Raw genomic sequence first — 24,278 nt, forward strand, 5'->3', positions numbered from 1 at the left:
CTAGCGCGTCCTCCTTTTTTGGTTCTTCAAAATATGGCAACCCTGTGTAGCATTTAGTATTTCAAAATCACGGGGCTGTCAGCTAAGGTGGCATGCATTCGGGTTGCGCTTGGGTGAAGTAGCCCCCAATGCCCGTGCTGTGCACGTGCGGTCTGATCCAGCACCATCCAGGAAAACCCAGCGCAATGCGTGGCTCTTCTGCTAGGATAGACGACGCGCGCAGGATCGCCGCCTGAGCCTGCGCTTCTGCGCGCGCGTCGAGGCGCCCGCCGGCTGCGCTCCGGTCCCGACTTCGCGAAGTGGGCGCGCGCTTGTGCGGACGCCCCCGGCGGGTCCGGCGCGCCGAGGAATCCCCTCAGGGGAAAGCAGCGGTGTCTCTTTAAGGCGGGGAAGGTAGGGCGAGGCCCTTCTCCCCACACCGACGCCAGCCCGCCCGCCCGCTCGGCGAAAACTCCTCACAAATTGAGGAGCCAAGTGCCTCGAGGGAGCCCGGCGCCTGAAACCCTGAGGCGGAGAAGCCGGCGTCGAAAGCAGCCCCGCCGCGGTCCCGCGGCTCCCCTCAGCCGTCCACCGAGGAAGTGAGGAGGGAGGAGCAGCAGCAGCCGCGGCCCCGCCACCCGCTCCTGCCCCGTTTCGCTCGCCCCCTTCGCCCATGTCCCGCTCAAGCAAGCAAGCGCCCCGTCGCGGAGCTCCCCGGGGACGCCTGGCTGCGAAGCGAGGAGTCGCCGACGGGGCGAGCCTCTTCAGGAGGGATTAAGCGGGAGGTGGAGCGGACGAGAGGGGGGGCGACCGAGCCGGGCGCGGAGCTTGCGCGCCTCCTCCTCCTCGCGCACTTTGTTTTTCCCGCCCTCGGAGCTGAGGAGGACGAGGGCCATGGCAGCGCCGGCGGGGCAGCAGCAGCAGCAGCAGCGCGCCTGGAGTTTAGTCGCCGCGCCCGTGTTCTTCTCCGTCAGCTTGTGGCTCCTGTGCTCGGCTCCCCAGGTAAGAGAAGCCGCGTCCCGTCTCCCTCTCCTCCTCCTCTCCCTCTGTTTCTCCCCTCGGCTTGGTTGTTAGCGCGGGGAGCCCCCTGTCGGGCGAACGACAGGTGGACACGCACGTGTGGATGCGCGCGGGCGCGGAGCAGGGGTTGCCTGAGGCCAGCAGAGGCTCCTGCGCGCACGGGCGAGCTTTCCTCTTCAGGGAAGACGTCTCTGTGTGAGTAAGAGGGGCCAGGATGCGTTTCTTGCCTGTAACTGCCCTTGCTTGCTTGCTTGCTTGCTACTGATCAGTGCCTGATTTACCTATAAGCTAAATAAGCTATAGCTTAGGACCCCACTCTCTTGGGGCCCCCCAAAAATTTCAAGGAAAATAAACCTGGATGTACATTTCCAATATATAAGATAAAAAAGAAATAGAATAAAACCTACATACAGCAACAGTGTTTTGTGTTGTGAAGGCTCCTATTTGTTATGTGCAAATGGCTTTAGATACCTGTTAGGTCCATAAATTACCATATAGCATATACTCAACACACAAAAAAGCGACAAATTGTTGTGGACAAAGGACAGCTGGACATAGAAAGGGCCCTATTACCTTCAGTAGCTTAGGTAAAGGTAAAGGGACACCTGACCATTAGGTCCAGTTGTGACTGACTCTGGGGTTGCGGTGCTCATCTCGCTTTATTTGCTGAGGGAGCCGGTGTACAGCTTCCGGGTCATGTGGCCAGCATGACTAAGCCCCTTCTGGTGAACCAGAGCAGCACACGGAAACACCGTTTACCTTCCCGCCAGAGCGGTACCTATTTATCTACTTGCACTTTGAGGTGTTTTCGAACTGCTAGGTTGGCAGGAGCAGGGACCGAGCAACGGGAGCTCACCCCGTCGCGGGGACTCGAACCGCAGACCTTCTGATCGGCAAGTCCTAGGCTCAGTAGTTTAACTCACAGCACCACCTGCGCCCCTAGCACCACCCGCGTCCCTGTGCCTGATTTACCTATAAGCTAAACATGCTATAGTTTAGGACCCCTCTCTCTTGGGGGGGGGGGCAAAAAATTTAAAGGAAAAAAAACTGGGTATACATTTCCAACATATAAGATAAAAAACAAATAAAATAAAACCTACATACAGCAAGAGTGTTTTGTGTTGTGTAGGCTCCTATTTGTTATGTGCAAATGGCTTTCGATACCTATGAGGTCCATAAATTACCATATAGCATATATTCAACAGAAAAAACAGCTACAAATGGTTGTGGACAAAGGACAGTTGTACATATAAAGGGCCCCATTACCTTCCGTAGCTTAGGGCCTCATCAAACTGGAATCCGACCCTGGGTTCCCTCTTGAAGTGAGAGATCTCTTTGGCCCCATAATCCTATGCACTGTCAGGCATGAGCGTAGCCATGATGGGGGGGGGGAGGCTTTATGGGGGGACACAAAACCAAGTTATCTGCTACACAATCGGTCAGTTAAGTATTTTTATTTATTTACTTGATTTGGGGGGGGGCAGCTGCCCCCCCCCAACTATGCCCATGGTGTCAGGAGTTGTAATAATAGGCAGGGATACCAGCTTGAATAAAATATTGGGGCCATGCAAGTTCCGCACTGCATAATTGATCACATAATGCAGTGCACATGCACAATTTCAATGGAAATACCCATCAACTTTTTTGGGAGGGTGAGCTCCTCAAATAATTTTTTGGGGGTGGTGAAGGCCCCTTGGCTCCTAGGAGTTGCCTCCTATGATAGAGAGTGTCTTGGGAACCTGAAGTCTGGGACAGGACAAGATTTGCTGCATCTCTGGTGGCTTCAAAAACTGTGTGCTTTTGCTTCTCAGGATGACTCCAAGCTGAGACTGACAGGTGTCATTTGCTTTTAGGAGATGGTTCTTAAAGTTGTTTTAAAATAGCTGACCTTTTTGTTCCAGGACATGGCATTTCCAGGGAGCTTTGAACTATCAGAACATGACATGTGAACTTCAAGGAAGTGTCCTCTTCTTTGGACTTGGGGACCACCCCTTTGGTTTCTTGCAGAGATTCTAATAAGGGGTTACGTAATTTCTGCCGTGTACAGTGTCTGCTTCTCTGGTGTTTACAGAGGAGTTTTAGAGACTCTGTCCAGTTCCTGCATCTTGGTTTCTGAGTGCAAATAAGTGATAGCAAAGTTGTTGGTTTTTAATTTTAAAAACTGGCTTTCCGTCTGAATGTGTTTAATGCCTGAATTCAGGATATGGTTATCCTCTTCAGCAAGAAGCAGAAGTTTCAAAACCTGCAGAATCTGGTGTAGGATTTCAGGGAAACTTGCTACTTTTATGCTGCAAATGGGTGTTGAGGATAGAGCTGTGTGTCCATCTCACTTGAGCGAATTTAGCAAAGCAGGTAAAATACCTTTTCTGTAGACCCAGTAAGGGCTGAAGTGGCTGGAAAGTGGAAGGGAAGAAACATGACTCGTTTTGTGTCTAGCAGCTAACAGCAGAACTCGAAACTGATGTCGAAAACAGGAGGTGTTGCCAGATTAGCTGGTTTTCTTTGGAAACAATGAAACCTGAAAATTTCAAGAATAAACATTTAAAAAATATAAACACATTTCAATGCCACTTCACTTTTCCCAATGTTATTGAAAATGTTTTATTATTCAATATGCCAAAAGTACCTATATCTTGGTGGGTTGCGCCAGGCTGGATTATGCCAGCATCCTCTGAATTTCAAATACAGTCTTTGCAAATGCCACTGTGTAAATGGAGATGGCCTGCTTTCTCTGCCTGTACCACAAGAATCATAAATTTGGCATATCCCAGTCCCCAGAGTTCCAAAATAAAACCCCTAGTGTGAATTCTGCCAGATTCTATTTTTGTCCATTGTTTTAAATATAGGTCACATTCTCTTCCTAGAAGTACACCAATAGATTGCTGACTCTGCCATCTTAAATACAGTAGGCCTGCAACTTATGTGGGGGCTATGTTCTGGGGATCATGTGTATAGCCACAATTGAGTAAAGTCAAAACCCATTGGGTTCAATGGTGGGTGGGATTGTCAAAGTCATTTTCCCCAGAACCCGCTTTCCCTTTCTGCCCCTTTTTAATTCTTAAAAATATTTTTTGCCACTTGTGTAAAGCTGAAAGCACACAGAGTTCTCAAACCTTTCTTGGATAGTTTGCCAGTTTGGCTGCAATAATAACAGCTAAAACCTAAAAATTCAGAATACTGAACAATTGCATTTATCAGCATGCCATGATTGCATTTTGGTGCACAGGTTAATAAGTGGAAATTGAATGTTGGAGGGGAGGTTAGTAGAGTTGTTAAGAATGCAGTGTTGCATGGCTAGTGACTTGATTGATTTTCTAGCTTTGAGTCTGAATTGCTCCATATTACATGCAAGTAGGTTTCCAAGCTTTTTTACAAGGAATTCTGTCTTAATTTTGGACCCAAGATATGAGCCCCCTGGTACTGCATTGACTCTAGGTCTAAAGTCAATTTAGAGTCAGTATATCCCACGGATGATAAATGTCAGCCAAGCCTACATTGTATCTGCTTCAGTGTTTTCCTGTTTTTTCTTAACAGTTGTCAACAAAACTGGGGAAACAAACTAGTGAAAAGGCACAAACATTTGTAAAAACTATGAAACACTGACTTTGAATAACAGTAAAAGAATGCACAGTAAAGCTATGCTGTTGATGCCTTAAATGAACCACCCCAGTTCTGCCACCAGAAAACCTTCCCCGTGCAGTAATTTACCAAGGAAGACTAGGTAAAAATATATACATTTCTAAACTTTAATATATAAGGACACAAACAGATGTCCTGTCCCTCTGGGGGGTCATCCAAGGGGGCATGGGACACAGCAGATCTCCTTCTTTGCTGGTGGAGAAGGAGGTTCACCCTCACCTGCCTTCCTGTAACACCTGTGGAAAGGTATGTCACTCTCAATGCTCCAAGAGCACAGAGAGAGAGAGAGAGAGAGAGAGAGAGAGAGAGAGAGAAGGGAGAAGGGAGCACATTGGGGGAAGGCTTTGCATTTGCTGAATCCAAAGCCCCCTCTTCCTTGGACACATCCCAGGAATAGTGGGAAAGGCCTAGAGCTGGCATACTGGTTTTTCTTTCATGGGGAACCAGTGAGAGGAAAAAAATATTAAAAAAAGGGATGGAGTGGAACAGGATGGTCAAAAGAAGGCAAAGAGCTGTCCCTTTCCCCTTCTACCTTTCTAGCACAAGCTCAGCAGGAGTCAATTGAAATAAACCTATTATTATTATTATTATTATTATTACTAAAATTAAAATATAGGTGTGGGGACCAAACCCCCGCTCAACATGGATAAAGTGCTCTATTCCTGTTGTCTCTAGTTCAGGCAACCCCAAACTCAGCCCTCCAAATGTTTTGGGACTACAATTCCCATCATCCCTGACCACTACTGTTAGCTAGGGATGATGGGAATTGTAGTCCCCAAACATCTGGAGAGTTTGGGGATGCTTCTGCCATGGAATGTCCCATACCTACCCCACATCGGGTTGTCCATCTATAAAGTACTGGAGAGCAAGTTCAACAGTTACAAAGCAGGGCCTTCTCTGTATTGGCATCCCATATTGTTGTCATGTATCTTAAAGGTAAAGGACCCCTGACAGTTAAGTCCAGTTGCAAACAACTCAGGGGTTGAGGTGCTCATCTCGTTTACTGGCCGAGGGAGCTGGTGTTTGTCCGCAGACAGTTTTTCCAAGTCATGTGGCCAGCATGACTAAGCCGCTTCTGGCGAAATCAGAGCAGCGGATGGAAACACAGTTTACCTTCCCGCTGGAGTGGTACCTATTTATCTACTTGCACTTTGATGTGCTTTCGAACTGCTAGGTTGGCAGGTACTGGGACAGAGCGATGGGAGCTCATCCGTCCCAAGGATTGGCACCGCCGACCTTCTGATCCATAAGCCCAAGACTAAGTGGTTTAGACCACAGCGCCACCCGCGTCCCCCCTCATGTATCTTAGGGGGTACCAAATCATTATACACAGCAGCAGGGTCTCCTGAGAACTCTCTCTCTCTTTTTTAATGATCAGCCAAGTAGAGGAAAAGCTCAACTACATATCAGGTTTGCTGAGGCAAACAGAAAAATCACTGTTCCGCAAGTAGGTACTGGTACTGTTGTTGAACGAATTAAGTTCTTAACCTGAGGTACCACTGTACAGTGGTACCTTGGATTACAAACTTAATCTGTTCTGGAAGTCTGTTCTAAACCAAAGTGTTCTTAAACCAAGGCATGCTTTCCCATAGCAGCAGGGACTCAATTTACAAATGGAACACACTCAACAGGAAGCGGAACATATGCTGCTTCCAAGGCAAAGTTCACAAACCAAAACACCTACTTCCGGGTTTGCAGCGTTCTTAATCCAAGTTGTTCATAAACTAAGTTCTTCTTAAACCAAGGTAACACTGTAGTGATCAGCGTGACAACTGTTTTTGTCTTGAGCAAAGGGTTATGGAAATCTGAGATTGTGATCATGTCACATAACAGCAGTTCACCGAGCCCCTGAGATCAACAAAGGGAAACTTCTTCTTGTTGTACTGCCAGCAAGTGCAGATTGCTCTATAGTGATGTGAGTCTTCTCTGTAGAGGTGCCCCACCTGTGGAATTTACTCCTCCTGGAGGTACAGTTGGTCCCTACATTATTGGGCTTCTGTCATTAGGTTAAGATGGTACCTGTTAACCCAGGCCTTTGATAAACCTTAACTTTCAGCCATGCCTTCCTCACAGGGTTGTTGTGTGATAAAAAAGAAGGTGGGGGGGGGCTTGTATGCTGCATTGAGTTTCTTAGAGGAAAGACAAGATACAAGTGTTAGCCATATATAAAAAAATATATCTGGTGCAGTCATTCTGTCCTGAGCAGGTAAAGGTAAAGGTACCCCTGCCCGTACAGGCCAGTCGTGTCCGACTCTAGGGTTGTGCGCCCATCTCACTTAAGAGGCCGGGAGCCAGCGCTGTCCGAGAACACTTCTGGGTCACGTGGCCAGCGTGACGAAGCTGCTCTGGCGAGCCAGCACCAGCGCAGCACACAGAAACGCCGTTTACCTTCCCGCAATAAAAGGTAAAGGTAAAGGTACCCCTGCCCGTACGGGCCAGTCTTGACAGACTCTAGGGTTGTGCCCCCATCTCACTCAAAGAGGCCAAGGGCCAGCGCTGTCCGAAGACACTTCCGGGTCACGTGGCCAGCGTGACATCGCTGCTCTGGCGAGCCAGAGCCGCACACGGAAACGCCGTTTACCTTCCCGCTATAAAGCGGTACCTATTTATCTACTTGCACTTAGGGGTGCTTTCGAACTGCTAGGTGGGCAGCAGCTGGGACCGAAAGATGGGAGCTCACCCCGCCGCAGGGATTCGAACCGCCGACCATGCGATCGGCAAGTCCTAGGCACTGAGGTTTTACCCACAGCGCCACCCGCGTCCCACGTCCTGAGCAGGAGAGCCCCATAATTTTTCTCTTGTTCTGTTTGTCGGAGGCTCTGCACAATCTGGTTTTTAAATTGAAAGGGGAATTGTGATTCCTAAATAGGGGCTATTTGGATGTAAGGTTTACTTTTCCTAATAAAACACACTGGACATCTAAAAGATGAAGTTAGTTTTATAATCCCAGGGAAGTGAAGGTTGCATGGTATTTATTATAAACTGTGCAGGCTGCAGTAAATATTATGGGCCGTGATTCTTAGTTATCCTCTTGTGAGGAGGAATTTTTTCTTCTTCCAGGGTATCAAGTACTCCTGTAGCCTCTCCTGTTTTGTTTTCAAATGAGTTTTTCATTTCTTGAAAGCAGAATGTTGAGCTGGGTTGTGTCATTGTGTTTCCCATGGGTATAATTTACACGTACTTGATGTCATTTTAGTATTCTCTACAAGGTAGTTCCCTCTGCTTAGTCATGGAATCTCCGCTGCCCAGATGTTGCTTCAGGGAAATGGATCATAGCTTAGCTTGGGGGGGGGGCTGGGGGCTGTAGAATATCCTGCAGATGCAATGGGCCACAAACAAATCTAATTTAATTAACTTTTCTTGTTTTCTTAAAACTGAAAGTGAAGCTAGTGTGAGAACCCGCCCATCCTGGTTACTCTTATTTGTTTTTGAGTCATCTCCAGATTATTATTTTTTTAACAAAAAAGCATAATTAAATCTGATCGCTTTGATATACTTCTTAATGTAAGGTTACACTTCTTGAGAATAGTGTCGGATTGCATGGGCGAAATGCCACATCTTAAGTAATAAGATGTGAAAAGGTAGTAAAACATGACCACTCTGCCTGGTTGCTAACTGCGTCATCAAAATATGTTTAGAATTTTATTTTTTTATTTTTTAAATGTATTACTGTGCTGCTAGGACAGTTGGAAGCTTGTGAGCATGGTAGGCCTTAAAAGAGGGTGGTTGGAATCTGTGGCTGTATAGTTTTGCTAGAGTCTAGCTCCTTTCATCCCTGGTGACTGGACTTACTGGGGCTGCTGGAAACTGGAGTTGGAGAACACCAGGGAGGCTGCAGGTTCTGAACCTTAAAATCTCAAATCGATAGTTGGCTGGTGGGTAAGGTAGAGGCAGTTCTCATTTGTATGGCCAAAAGCTTTAATTAGCGCGGCTAAAATGTCACATTTGTTCACTTTTAAAATCTGCTTTTGGTTTTTACATTATCCCTGCAGTGTGCAATTAAAAACACAAATACTTAACTTTCCTTCTGACAACGGGTGGTAGCCTTCCTTTGGGAAAATAGCAACCGCTTGGTCCAGCATGGAGTTTGAAAACTTCGGTTGCATTCTTCAGAAGGGAAAGGGTTTGCTCCAAGCTGTCTTAAGTGCTAAAGAAGAAACAGCTGGTGCACAGCTGGGTCATGCTACCTGATCGTCAGGAATACCTCTGTTTCAACCTATGTAAATATGAGACTTTTATTGTTGGAGAAGTTTGTGTGTGTTGTGTGTGTGTGTGTGTGTGTGTGTGTGAGAGAGAGAGAGAGAGAGAGAGAGATGGTGTATTAATTTTTTTGTCTAGATTCTGGTACTTTTTGAGTTAAAGGTAAAGGTAAAGGGACCCCTGACCATTAGGTCCAGTCGTGACTGACTCTGGGGTTGCATGCTCATCTCGCTCTATAGGCCAAGGGAGCCAGCATACAGCATCCGGGTCATGTGGCCAGCATGACTAAGCCGCTTCTGGCAAACCAGAGCAGCACACGGAAACGCCGTTTACCTTCCTGCCGGAGTGGTACCTATTTATCTACTTACACTTTGATGTGCTTTCGAACTGCTAGGTTGGCAGGAGCAGGGACCGAGCAACGGGAGCTCACCCCGTCGCAGGGATTCGAACCGCCGACCTTCTGATCGGCAAGTCCTAGGCTCTGTGGTTTAACCCACAGCGCCACCCACGTCCCACACTTTTTGAGTTAGCGCTGTGTTAAAAAGCAGGAAAGTTCATCTGTGTGCAGGCTTCTACAAATAACGCTCATCATAACAAGTGTGGCACTGCCACTCTGGTGAGAGTGAGTGGAAAGCCTTCCTCCCAACTGTGAAGTACCAGAGGCAGGTGGAGGTCATCCATGCAGCTTCAATGTTGGGAGGAAAGCTGGGGAAGGTGTTTGCAAGCATGCTCTCCACCTCGATTTTCCACATGCTGCTGAGCCCTAGCTGCCTGTAATGACTGAAACAATCACCTCCTTTTTTTAATGACAAGAAGAGGATAAAAAGAGATGAAGGGGTCTCTAAGCCTCTCCTATGAACATGGGCTAAAGCCTGAATGGCCTGCTCCTCCCTTTTCCACAAGAAATGTTGCCAGAGATTCCTTTGCTGTTGGGTGGAGATTATTGACGTCATACAGCTGGCAGGTGGAATGAGCACAGTTTTTGGCTTGAGTAAGTAGGACCAGCCAAAAACTCCAAGTGCATGTAGGTACATACAATTGAGATTACAAGCATAGAAAACTAAGGAGGTTTTTTTTTGTTTTTAGAGTGAGTAAGCAGGAACTTCAGGATTGAATAAAGCCAGGTAGAGTGAATGGTCACTGAATGCCTTGTGTCCATGTAGTCTTCTTCGGTGGCTCAACGTGCATTGAGGATTGTGCTCAATGCTAATCACTGGGAATATTGTTGACAGGATTAGCAGGACTGAGTCACAAAATGCTTGTCATCTTCAAGAACCATTCCCCACCACTACAGAATTTTGAATGTCCGTATTAAAGTTAAAATACCTTTCTGTAACTTTTGATGCCAGGTGCAGCTAATTCACTTCCAAGGAGTAAGACACGCATGTTCAGTGGTTTCATAGGTGAGGTGCCGCTACTATCCTTATCTGTTGCAGCAGTTTCTACAACAGTAGGTAACTTTGTCTTTTAACATACAGTGGTACCTCTGGTTGCGAACGGGATCCGTTCCAGAGGCCCGTTCGCAACATGAAAAGAGCGCAACCTGCAGCGGCGCACCTGTGCATGCGCGGGTTGTGATTCGCCACTTCTGCGCATGCGTGTGACATCGTTTTGTGCTTCTGTGCATGTGCGAGTGGCAAAACCCGGAAGTAACCCTTTCCAGACAAAGTTGTGTATAGAGCCAGTGTGGTGTAGTGGTTAAGAGCGTTGGACTTGTAATCTGGTGAACCGGGTTCGCGTCTCTGCTCCTCCACATGCAACTGCTGGGTGACCTTCGGCTAGTCACACTTCTCTGAAGTCTCTCAGCCCCACTCACCTCACAGAGTGTTTGTTGTGGGGGAGGAAGGGAAAGGAGAATGTTAGCCGCTTTGAGACTCCTTCGGGTAGTGATAAAGCGGGATATCAAATCCAAACTCTTCTTCTTCTTATAGATCATGTGCCTAGACATTATTTGTACATAAAGGTATGCATGTCATTGTTGCTTTACACAAAATGCTATGTTTGCGTTAGCAGTGATGCAAGCCCAAGCCTTGTCCCCATGTTTCTTTTTTATAAGGTGTACAAACTGGAGTACAGAGAACACATTCCTGGTCATTTGTGAGAGTGTCTTTTGTAACCAGTCTTTTATTCAATGAGACATTTTTAAAATCTCTTCTATTTTTTCAAATGTTTTAATTCTGCATTGTGTGTGATTATATGCAGTGTTCATACTTCACCTACTCATTAAAGACGAAACTATACTTGTGGGCAATTGCTTGGATAGGAAAATAATAGACAGGCTGTGCAGAATACAGTGGTGCCTCGCAAGACGAAATTAATTCATTCCGCGAGTTTTTTCGTTATGCAAGTTTTTTCGTCTTGCGAAGCACCACTGCATTTAAACACTGACAAGGGCGGGGAGGGGTGGGGAGAAGCAGGACAGCTGCCGCAGCCGGTACCTCAGACTCACCCGCGCGTTGTGGCCAGCATGCGACGCGGCTGCTGGAGGGCGGCGGGGCTCAGGAGCGTGACTCAAGGGAGAGAGAGGCGCTGGCGGCAACGGCTCTCTGAGGGGAGCGCGCGAGGGGGGTGGGCAGCGGCGCGAGGCACTAACCGTCAGCCGGAAGGTGGGAGGGAGCCGGAGGAGCCGTCAGCAGGAAGGTGGGAGGGAGCCGGAGGAGCGGGGAAGTGAGCGTGCGTGCGTGCAGTGACTGTCGCCATGACACGAGAGGCAGGGCTGTTTCATCTAGCGAAGCAAGCCCTTAGGAAAATCCGTCTTGCGAAGCACCTCAGAAAACGAAAAACCCTTTCGTCTTGTGAGTTTTTCGTCGTCCGAGGCATTCGTCTTGCGGGGTACCACTGTACTTATTACGTACTTTCATTAATAATGTACTTAACAGGGAAATTAGGGCATCATGTCTCCCATGGGCATAATGGATGCAGTCCTGTTCTGAAGGATATCCCATTTTTGCTGTCTTCCCCTCTTTAGCCAACCTTGACTATTGTGGTACTTTGGACAAGCTCCTTCTTCACCATTTCATTCAGGGAATTGTGCTGTTTGTCCAAAAGCAGAGCAAAGAGCCTAGTGTGTCAGGATAAATGACAAAGCAAGCAACTATTGAGATAAGCACAAGGATAGCTATCCAATTATGCACAGTTTATGTATTAAAAGTTTGCACAAAAAATGGGTCATGTGTTTGGTTCCTAAGAATGAAGTCAACTCTGAGAATGAGCCTATCACACATGTGGTGGTTGAAAAAGCTCTTATTGATCCTTCAAAGGCTTGAAGCAGAGCTTAGTATGACAGATATGATGAATCACAAAGGAACTATTGGCTCAGAAGGAACATATGGAGCTTGTATTTGGACCTTGGAGGCTGGAGTAATGAAGAGCAAGTCACAGATGGAGACTATCTGGACAGCTCCCCAAGGAAAAACACGCAAAGAAGGTTTGGGGGTGATAGAGTACTGTCAATAGCCCTGTAAATGAATATTGATGTACATTCCTTTCCTGTATTTGTTGAGGGTGGAATGGAACTGAACCATGGTGCTGCCTGACGAGAAAAGCCATCAGCCAATCATGGGATGATGGGTAATTTGCTATTTTAACATTTTAAACTTGGAGCAGATGTTGGATTCTTGACAAAGACAGATGGAGCACCTTCAATTGATGTATCTGCCGTTTTACTCCCACCACTGTTCTAATACATGGCAGTCTACAATCCTTACTCCTAACGCGGCATTGCAAAGTTACAGTACAATGAGTTTGCAATGTCAAGTACCAGGTGAGAAAAATCGGCCCATTATTTAACTTGTCTGTTTGACAAATGTATCAAGCAAGGACCACACAGATGGAAACGTGTGATCTGGCATTGCCATGGTTAAGGAGATAAAAAAAATAAAGCGTGAACTTGCTTAAGAGTGCTGTTGTAGCAAAACAGTTATGGTGTGATCCCCAAAGCCCCCAAATCTTACTTTGGGCAAGTAGTGATTCTTTCATGCTCAGTTCCCTGGGTGTGATATAGAAAAAAATAAAATTGGTCTTGCTTCCATAGTTGTTGTGAGGAATAGACAGGTAAAGATAAAACATGCACAGATTACTTGAAGTTTGAAAAAGTAGACCAGACAAGGAAAAGAACTATAAGAATAGTCTAGGCTTGATTTTTCTTAATGTTATCCAGGATTTCTTTGTGTTGCTTTGAATCCAGTGTTGCTTTGAATCCCCTTCTTTGGAGGAATAGATAACTGAATGGATGCCACTACAGATACTGATAAAAATGTAGTTTGTGCAGGATGTCTTTTTATAATTTTTGATTTAATAAATTTGCATATGAATAAAATAATGGTAAAAAAGGTAAAGGTAAAGGTACCCCTGCCCGTACGGGCCAGTCTTGACAGACTCTAGGGTTGTGCGCCCATCTCACTCAAAGAGGCCGGGGGCCAGCGCTGTCCGAAGACACTTCCGGGTCACGTGGCCAGTGTGACATCGCTGCTCTGGCGAGCCAGAGCCGCACACAGAAACGCCGTTTACCTTCCCGCTAGTAAGCGGTCCCTATTTATCTACTTGCACCTGGGAGTGCTTTCGAACTGCTAGGTTGGCAGACGCTGGGACCGAACAACGGGAGCGCACCCCGCCATGGGGATTCGAACCGCCGACCTTTCGATCGGCAAGCCCCTGGCACTGAGGCTTTTACCCACAGCGCCACCCGCGTCCCAATATATGTACCACAGGATAAATCATTTTTATTTATTGGATTATGTCTTGAGAGGCACCATCCTTAGAGAGAAGGGCAATGGAATGCGACCTGCAATCCACCTATTTTTTTTATAAGTCCACTTATTAAAATAATTAACAGTTCCATAAAACTGTGCAGCCTGGTTCACCAAGGACATCTTTTCATGAAAAGGCTTTAACTGATTTATAGTTAGGCTAACTAGTGTCACACTTTCCCTGTTATAACTGAGACTTCTGTGTAACCCTCATGCTTTGATGCTTGCTGTGGGTTGAACCACAGAGCCAAGGGCTTGCCAATCAGAAGGTCGGTGGTTCGAATCCCCGCGATGGGGTGAGCTCCCGTTGCCCGGTCCCTGCTCCTGCCAACCTAGCAGTTTGAAAGCACCTCAAAGTGCAAGTAGATAAATAGGTACCGCTCCGGCGGTGAAGGTAAACGGCGTTTCCTTGCGCTGCTCTGGTTCACCAGAAGCGGCTTAGTCATGCTGGCCACATGACCCAGAAGCTGTACACTGGCTCCCTCGGCCAATAAAGCGAGATGAGCGCCGCAACCCCAGAGTTGGCCACGACTGGACCTAATGGTTAGGGGTCCCTTTACCTTTACCTAACATCTTGAAAATCAAGAGAGGTGTGAATATATAGTTCTCACGTTCAGCAAGGAATCATTGCTTTGAATTGGAGCGAATTGGAGCCGCAACTTATAGAATCTTAAGTTGAAAAGGGACCTTGTGGGGGCCTCTAGTCCATCCCAAATGAGTGCAGTGCAAGATGAAACTAAAGCTTCCTGACATACAATACCCAGGAAAGAGCCCAATCGCTATGTGCTTCAGTGCTGCTGAATTATCTTAAAACCTGCTATTAATTCAGTTAACATAGCAACACTTCAAGCTTTGCTTTCAGCTATTAGGAGCTTTAGGACCAGTTTTCTCTTACCCCCTGGGGTAACTCCATAAAACCTTGTTGCTGCAGTTTGAGCCTTTACTGGTGTATTTTATTCACTGGGGCTACAAACCTGTACCCACTAACCTGGGAACATGCTGCATTGAACTCCACAGGATATGCTTTTGAGTAGACATGTATAGGACTATAGAGGAGGAACTGGAAAAATGCTTTTTTTAAAAATAAAATAAAAATCTAATGATTTAGAAATGTCCCCATGGAGGCCTGGTAGTGTGTTTGCATTTTGCAGGTATACAAAAATTTGTTCTCAGCCAATGAAATGTTAATTTCAATATTGCCTATTGGTCTGTTTGGTTTTTCTTTCTTCGAAAGCTAATGTTGATTATTTGGCTCATCTATTTTGCCATTTGTCAGATTCCCTGTGTTGTAAAACATGTGCTGCTACTTCCAAAAGAGCAGTTGATTAAGTCTTTTTTAGCAAAAACAAAAGTGACTTGTCGACCCTTGAAGGCTAGCAAAGAAATTTATTATGGCATAGACTTTCATGGAATTATAGAATTGTAGAGTTGGTGGGACCCCAAGAGTCATCTAGGCCAACCCCCTGCAATCCAGGAATCTCAGATAAAGCACCCAAGACAGATGGCCATCCAGCCTCTGCAATGAAGGAGAGTCCACAACCTCCCAAGGGAGTCCATTACACTGCCAAACAGCTCTTGTTGTTCTAGACAGCTGGACAGCTGCTACAAGAAGCAACAGATCTATATAGCATGGCAGCTGCTGTTCCTTTAAAGAAACCAGCATATTGCTAGATCCTCCATCTTCTATGCTAGAACAACAGCTTGGGGGTCTGGTTTAAAAAACATTTGAAGTGGAAATAAAAAGTTATCCTTAAAAGGTTTTTTGTTTTGGTGCTCATCAATGCCTGTAGCTGTTTATTTTATATCAGATTATTTTCAACTGGTGTTACTTTGTTGTTCCATTCAGTTGCATTGTACATGGTGATTGGGTAAGGGTCTAAGGGAAGGTAGCATTTGCTGGAGTGAAAAATGATCGTTTATTTAGCAGCAGCCTATTTATTATATGTTAAATGGTGGGAAAATGCTATGGTGCCCAGGTCTCCGGCAAATAATGAGACACAGTTATCCCATCTCTTGGCTCCCACCTCCCCAAAACCCATATGCTCGAAGTCAGCTAATATTTCATATATAGTTCACGTTCATTGTGGTTCAAATCCATAGTGCATCTTTTAATAGGTGCATCCCAGTGTTAATTGATGTTATATGCCATGGAGACCAATGGGACAAATTTGTGATGACAGATAACACTTAGTATTTCCCAACCTTGGGTCTACAGCTGTTTTCAGACTACAGTTTCCACCATCCCTGACCACTGGTCTTGCTAGCTAAGGAATGATGGGAGTTATAGTCCAAAAATAGCTGCAGACCCACGATTGGGAAACAGTGACTTGGGGCATTGCTAGAGCACTAAGACTAGATGTATCCATAACTTTGTTTCTATGCCATTCTTTGCAACAAAACGAGAGTGGAGATGTCCCAAAAAATGTGTGCCTCCTTACTTTGTATGTAGATAGTCAGGCTTCCTCCTTTCTCTGTGATGCTGTCTGCAAATAATGCAAACCTTTGAAATTCATACACAGAACCTGACCTTTTATGGACATACTAATGTGTCCTGTGTGTATTTAATCTTTTGAAGAAGAAACTCTCATGTAGGCACTATTGGCAAAGGAATACAAGTGTGAGTCAGAAAGCTTAAAATGGAGAGTTATCTCTTTTTTCAGAAGGGAGGAGTGATAAATGAGCATTTGTTTCCTGACAGTTACAGATCTTCTGTTTCTTGACAAACTGCTTGTGATCCCCCACACTTGACTATTAGTTCAAATGAATTCCCTGCAACACTCCCCACCCAACACACATGCACACACATCAAATATATAACAATTATATTATATTTGCAAATATTTATATTGTATAAATATGAACTAAGGGAAAGAATAAAACAAAAATTGTGTGCCAAACAGTGGCAAATAATTTCCTATGAAATATTTTCCTGTAATCAGTTCATCCTATGCTTGGACTCGAGAGTATTTCAAAGCCTCCTTTTCACTGAGGATGCAATGCTTTTATACTACTCAGTAAAAGATTTTCCTGTTTGATGGGAAGTTAATTTGTTGCTTTCATTCATGCACCTGTAAATAATATTTCAATTTGGCCATTAGCATGAATCCTCGCTTTCCCTCAGGATTTTCTTAGTGTTGATGTGTTTTTGTTTTCCATTATTATATGACATTTACTCCTTATCCTCCTGTTTTACTGATACTTCCATGTGATTCATGGAATACATCAGTAATGCCTCTTTTTAATGGTGGAATCTGCTTTTATATATGTTGTTATTTCAATTGATAAGACAGCAGCTCTCCTTCTTTGTTTCCCCAGTCAATTGTTCTTTAGCAAAATGTAATTGATTGTCTGAATTTTATAGGCTTCTAATAACTGACTGCTTTGGGGTTTTCTGCATATACTTAATTTGCTAACAGCACTGTTGTTTCCCCAAATTAAGACTCTAACTTCATTCTCTGTCTTTAATATAAATTTTGCCCATGTCCGATACTGCTCCTGCTGTTTTCTGAAGTGGCGAAGTGTTATTAATAGTGAAAGGATCCATTAATTCAGCTTGCATTTCCCTATTACTTCCGGGTTTAATAAGAAAAACTCAACCTCCTTTCTCCCCATTAAATAATTCCACTGAAATCAGGTTATGGTCTGCATATGTCACTGTTTCAATTTTAACTTGATTTGTTTTTTACATTAAAGTAGGTGTTATCCAGAACACTTCTATTTTAGTGTATGTGTTAAAATATGTAGAATAAAAGGTATAATCCTCCATTTGTGTTCCCAGTGCCTCTAAATACTGTTCAACATTAACACCTCCATATATTTATGAAGTATTTCAGGTAATATTCTAGAGGAGTTATTTTTATCCTTAGATTTATCCTTGGCAGGGTTGAATATCCCATTCATATCCCCAGCTAGGTTTTCTCCTTCTGCTATGTCATTCCTTTTTCTTTATAAATTCTCCTAGGACTTAATTTGTCCATCATTTGGAGCATAAATGTTTCCCATTGTTAATTTCCCAGTAGGGCTATTTAACTTCAAGAAGACAAATCTCTGTTCTGTATCAACTGCTTGTTTTCCTACTACCTATTCTTGGTCTTGTTTACCAATGCCTTAACTTTTTAGTTACGCATAAAAGATCTCTGTTCCTAAGAATTTTTGTTGTTAATCAGTCCTATTCATTTCCAACTGCTCCTTTTTTAACCATGTTTTCTCCCATCTCTTTCTAACTTCTAAATTATTTTGCTATTTTTAAAAAATCTCCAGTTGTTGACTGTATCATTTCTTCATCTCTATTTTTTTTAAATTTGGTGTCATCTTATAATACAGTCATACCTCGGGTTGAAGTAGCTCGGGGTTGAGCATTTTCGGGTTGCGCTCCACGGTGACCCAGAAGTAACGGAGCGCATTACTTCCGGGTTTCGCTGCTCCGGCATGTACAGACGCTCAAAATGACGTCACATGCATGCGCGGAAGTGGCGAATCGCGGCCCGTGCACACGCAAACGCAGGTTGTGTTCGCTTCAGGATGTGAACGGGGGTTCGCATCCAGAGGTACCACTGTAATTTTCAAATATCCCCTGAATAACCATTTTTTTCTCATTAGCCTAAAACATAACCTTCACTAGCTACACAAAGGTAAAGGTAAAGGACACCTGGATGGTTGAGTCCAGTTAAAATCGACCATGGGGTGTGGTGCCCATCTTTGCTTTAGGCTGAGGGAACCAGCATTTGTCTGCAGAAAGCTTTTCCGGGTCATGTGGCCAGCATGACTAAACCACTTTTGGTGCAACGGAACACCGTGACAGAAACCAGAGTGCACGAAAACACTGTTTACCTTCCTGCTGCAGTGGTACCTATTTATCTACCTGCACTGGTGTGCTTTCAAATTGCTAGGTTGGCAGGAGCTGGGACATAGCAATGGGAGCTCACCTCGTCGTGGGGATTCGAACCGCTGACCCTCTGATCAGCAAGAGGCTCAGTGGTTTAGACCACAGCGCAACCTGTATCCTGCTAGCTGGATAACTACGATAGGTAATTGACAAGTAATGTATAATCCAGTTCCTCCAATTGTACTGATGCATTAATTGGAAAAAAAACACAAACCCAAGCAAATCAAAACCACTCCAACCTCTTCATTAATGAAAGTACAGAATTGTATAGTAAATTCAATAACAAACTGGAAAAGACTATAGTCATAAGAAGAAGAAAAAAACACTTAGGAAAAACTGATCATTGAAAGATTAGGTTATACGATAGTTCATCAGAAGGTTAATGCATTGGTAGAAGACCTCCTTAGCAGATTAGTTCTGTAGATAAATGATAATTTTCACATGACTATTAGTTCATTAAAAACTAAGAATATTATTATTATAGGCCTGGTGCTGTGATGCTTTTGTTGCAATTATGGGTATATTTTAAGCACTCTACATGTCCCCAACATGTGGTTAAAATGTACCTTCTACTTCCTTACGTCTCCAACAAATACTTGACTCAGATTTATACGTTTTTGCTTATTTACTTGGTGTCCGAAAGCTGCAACAAAGTTCCTATGCCATCCTCCCCTATCTCTCAGCTCTGCCTGTTCCTTCATCCCCATAATTTTTTTGTTTTTGTTTTAGCAGCCAGCCAGTATATTCTAACTTGGTAGTGCTGCCTTGCTTTCCGTAACATTATCTGCTATGGCTGAGAAAGCTTTACTTTCTGTGTACAAGTAATCCCATTTATCTAGAGATAAGTGTGCTTAATGAAACTCTAAATTCAAGAAAGAGAAGGGGGCATTATTCATGCAGGAAGTTCACTTAAAATGTAGGCTTTTATTATTGAGCTTCCAGGGCACTGCTGCATTCCGGGGCTACCATTAGTCTTTCGTAGCATCCTTGCTTTGGACGTTAGTATGTAGGGCTGGACATGTCCCAATCAGTTTAGAGTTGATGGAGCTGAAACTCATACAGAGGACCAAACAGAGGAACACAGAGTAGGGTTTTTTTAATATAAGAAACCCAACATGGTCGTCTGCCAAAAAGCCGAATTCTAATTAGTTTCTCTGAGCTGCTTATGTTTTCCTATAGAAGACTGACCTTACTTGTCATGTGTTACCTGGCTGTTGCTAAATTTTTGACCTGTACTTTCATTTCCAAAGTGGCATGTGGATGAATGTGACTTGAGAATGACTGTACCGGTCTGAGCTATTATCATTGCCTCATAAAACAAATGTTGCTTATATGTTTAAAGTATAGAATTGTGTTGCATGCCAAGTTATCCATGCAAAACTGAATCCCCACCCCCCCTAGTGTTTTGGAAGAAGGAAATGTTCAGCACCATGGACCACATTGGGTTATGCAAGTTAGCTACCTCTTATTTTGAATCACATTATACTGTTTCTATAAACTTGTGTAAACTTAGTTGATGCCTGGAAATGACTGCAGGCTCCTCAGACAGTTTTTCAGTTTGGAATCAGGCAGAGAAATTCTTAATGATATTTGAGCAGAATGCAGAGTTTAAGATGTTAATTAGAATGATGTGTGTAGATGTATCTTGAAGCATTTGAATCAGAATTCATTGAAATAAAAAACAGTTTCTGCCTATGGACACGATCCAATCATTATTGGATTTTTCACAAAGCAGCAAGCAGTCAAGGCTAAAGAACCACTTGGATTATAATTTAGGCTTTTTTAAAAATAAAAAAACACTAGCCATTGATTGTACCACATGAAAGCTTGTTACTGCTATCCTGGTTCAAGTCTCCCATAACAGTCTTATATTAAATTTAAAAACCATGGAGTTTGGGAGACAGTACTCCATGACACCAAACTGTAGCTGAGATTAAAAATCATCAGAACATTTGTGAAACTACAATTGCCAGAAAAACTACATAAGTATAATAATAGAAACTAAGAAATGAATTTGCATTGTAACAACAGGTGACTGGAAAATACAACTTCCAATATATCATCCTATGGACATCTTCATAGAAATTTAAAAGGTAGAGATAGAATTAGCAAGCTAATAGAAAAGAGCATTTGTGGCTAAATTGGGCTGGCAAGTTATGCATACTTTACTATATCAGGGATGGCTTACCTGCGGTATTTCAGATGTTGGGACCCAGCAGCCTCTGCCAGCATGGCCAATGGTCAAGGACGATGGGGAATGTTGTCCAGCAATATGTGGAGGACCACAGGTTATCCTATAGATATCCATAAGTACATATTGTACACCCATTTTCTTAGGGTCCATTGGTTCTATTTTAATGGTGTTTGAAATTTAACCTTCAAAAACGGACAATAATCTGGTAATCCTATGAACTCTTATCTGGAAGTAAGTCCACTGAAGTTGAACACAGTGAGATTTACTTCTAAGTAAAAATCAGCCCTGAGTGCTCATTGGAAGGACAGATCCTGAAGCTGAGGCTCCAATACTTTGGCCACCTCATGAGAAGAGAAGACTCCCTGGAAAAGACCCTGATGTTGGGAAAGATGGAGGGCACAAGGAGAAGGGGACGATAGAGGATGAGATGGTTGGACAGTGTTCTTGAAGCTCCCAGCATGAGTTTGACCAAACTGCGGGAGGCAGTGGAAGACAGGAGTGCCTGGTCCATGGGGTCATGAAGAGTCAGACGCGACTAAACGACTAAACAACAACAACAAATATGAACAGGGTTGCATTACAGAACTCTCTACAGTGGTACCTCGTACAGTGGTATGTTCAGAAACCAAAGTGTGGCTTCTGATTGGCTGCAGGAAGCTCCTGCAGCCAATCGGAAGCCATGGAAGCAGCGTAAGATTTTCAGGTTCCAAAGAACATTCGCAAACCGAAACACTTCTGGGTTTGCAGTGTTTGGAAGCCAAAGCATCTGAGTACCAAGGTGTTCGGAAGCCAATGTACGACTGTAATTCCAATAGAAGCTTCATTGGGGAAAATTAAGACAAACAAAGGCTAAATTTGAATGGTCACAGAGGACCAAAAGATGAATTACCTCCTTGATCCTTAAAAGGGGATATTAATATCCATCAGAGACTGTAAGGGGAATATCAAGTACTCAAACGTATGTTGTTCTGAGTGCTGGCAACACTAAACTCCATTAGCCAGTCTGAAAGATGCTCTACATCTGTGTGTGTTCTATTTTTTCTGCAGCCCCGTTCTACCCCACAGCAATTATGGCTGTGCTGTAAAGTCAACACTTCAGAGCCATTAAAAAAAAATAAAAATCTGTTTTAAAAAACGGACAGGTCCCTGTACTCAGATAGCAGATCTGATGGGACTCTCAATTTTGAAATATTATATAACACTATGACCTTTCTTTGATGTACACGGTGTGGATGACAGATGTATTTTGGCAATGGCACTCAGAATGTTTCAAGCTAATCTTGCTCTTCATGATAGGATTACAAGGCAGAAAGAGCCTACTGTAAGTTCCAGCTTTTACAGAAGAGTGTAGCAGGGCAGCGGCGGGGGGAAGATAAGTCAAGTTTGGCTACAGGGGGCTATCCACTGGAATGCTAAACCTCTTTAACCGTACTGGTGACAGTTGATGCCAGACGCTGAAACTGTAGCAGAGAGAGGGAATTTTAAGAGTAGGAATTCAATTTTTGCTGAGGTCTGCATTTGCAAGGGCGAAGCCACAGGAAGGGAGTTGATTCGTTCTCACATTTGCAGATTCTCCCCTGCGAACAATCAAAGCTGCGCCCCTCCTTTCAACTAGACTTAGTTTCCAGTCTAAAAATGGCCTGGGAAGACAGTTTGCAAGGGGCATGATAAAGGGTGGAAATTATTATATTGGTCTCTCCTGTTTTAGAAGGTCGTTGCATTACATTCAGCGTTTAGGCTTCAGAATGTCCGATTGCAATGCATTCGTGGCTTCAAAAAAGAAACGGCATTTTGGCAGGTCAAAATTCTTGATGTTAAATAGGTGTTGAGTTGTGCCTTGAGAAAATGTGTCTTCATGAGTTGGAGTCTTCGATATGTTCTGCTTGCTGATTCATGGATGAAATTCTGCTGCTAATCTTTCACAATTCTGTAACTGCAAGGGGATGCCAGCACAGCCAGAACATGCTGAGCGTCTTGTAATTTTATCAAGCGGCTACTGAGCACTGAAGCCTGGGTAGAATGCAAATGAAATGTATACTGCGTGCTGTATGTTGCCGAACTGCACCAACAGAGGCAAATGTCCTACTCCCCCCCCCCCCAGCAAAAACCCCCTGCAGCACAAAAGCTGGTATCATAGTACCCTGAACATGAAATGGAAGTACTGGGGCTGTGCTAATTTGCTGACCATTTGTTTCCTCTGCATCGGCTTCAATCACCCCTGTTACTCATAGTGTCAGTGATGAGATGCTTTTGGTTAATTTGAGAGTTCTAGGTGAAATTTCAAAAATATTCATGCATGCAGCATCTTAGCACCCCAGTTTGGTGCTGACTTTTATTTCTGGCTCCAGATAGACAGATTTATTTAGTTAGTGGAATTACATCCTGTCAGTCTTCCATCACAGAATGCAAGGTAGTAAGCACAAGGTTTCTAGGTGCATTCCATGCAGGTGCTGGCTCGACTTAAAACTCAGTAGGAGCTACACCATTTGCCCCCAGACAATGCTTTGGTGTGGATATAGTGTTCTATTCCTCCCATCATTTGACTGCTCAATCACCCAGTGCAAAATATTGCTCCTGGTCAGCGCAGTCTCTTGTGCGGCAGGATTATTATTATTATTTTGGAAAGGAAATATATAGTTTGGATACAGGTACATATGCATATCTAAATGCAGAAGTGAAATAAGTTGTGTTAGGGTTTTTTTTATTTGCAGACCACCCATATCACAAGAGTTGTCTGGATGGCTTACACGTAATTTAAAAATGCAAAATAAAATAATTTTTATACAGTCAAACCAACCACAGTCATACTTTGGGCTACAGATGCTTCAGGTTGTGTTTTTTCGGGTTACGGATGCGCCAAAACCCAGAAGTACCAGAATGGGTTACTTCCGGGTTTCAGCAGTCGCGCATGCGCAGAAGCGCCAAATCACAACCTGCGTGTGTGCACACGTATTGCTGCAGGTTGCAAATGCTGCGAGTTGTGAACGTGCTTCCTGCATGGATCACGTTCGCAACCCAAGCGTGCACTGTATAAATAAACAAATACTAGTACAAATAAAGCAGTTAAAAGCAAGAAGGACCAGCAAAAGGAATGACGTATGCAAAGATCTAAAAGTACTAAATACTGTATTTTTAACCCTATAGGACGCGCTTTTCCCCCTCCAAAAATGAAGGGGAAATCTGGGTGCATCCTATGGGGCGAATGCAAGCTTTCACTGAAGCTTGGAGAGCGAGAGGGGTCGGTGCGCACCGACCCCTCTCGCTCTCCAGGCTTCAGGAACACATCCGCAGCCTAGGCAGCCCTGTGGGAGTTCCCGCAGGGCTCCCTACACTGCGTATAGCAGCCTGCCGCCCGGCGCGAGGTACGCCCTGAAGCAGAGCGCCCCGCCCGCCGGACAGACATCGGCCAGCCCCACAAGCTCGGGGGACAGCAAGGAGGCGCAGCGCCACCATCCCACTGTTCCTCGACCTGGTTTTGGGTGGGAAATAAAGGGGGAAAAAATTTCCTTTATTTCCCCCCCAAAAAACTAGGTGCGTCCTATGGGACGGAGCGTCCTATGGGACGAATAATAAGGTAGATATACTCATTACATTAAACAGCCTGGGAGAAAAA

At 44.4% G+C, this 24,278-nt stretch overlaps 1 protein-coding gene across 2 annotated transcripts in view; it reads left to right on the forward strand.

Annotated features, from left to right (window-relative positions):
- Window positions 1–234: 234 nt before the first annotated feature.
- ADAMTSL1 (ADAMTS like 1) overlaps window positions 235–24,278 on the forward strand; it is a 473,481-nt gene continuing 449,437 nt past the window's right edge. The window contains exon 1 of one of the 2 annotated variants that reach the window (XM_083419278.1): window positions 235–981. In XM_083419278.1, coding sequence (XP_083275404.1) covers window positions 874–981 — 108 coding nt within the window. In that variant the 5' untranslated portion in view covers window positions 235–873. The remainder of the gene's footprint in view (window positions 982–24,278) is intronic. The other variant, XM_083419280.1, reaches the window with a different exon arrangement.

Source organism: Podarcis tiliguerta (genome assembly GCF_965153285.1).
Source record: "Podarcis tiliguerta genome assembly, chromosome: 17".
Classification (NCBI taxonomy): domain Eukaryota; kingdom Metazoa; phylum Chordata; class Lepidosauria; order Squamata; family Lacertidae; genus Podarcis; species Podarcis tiliguerta.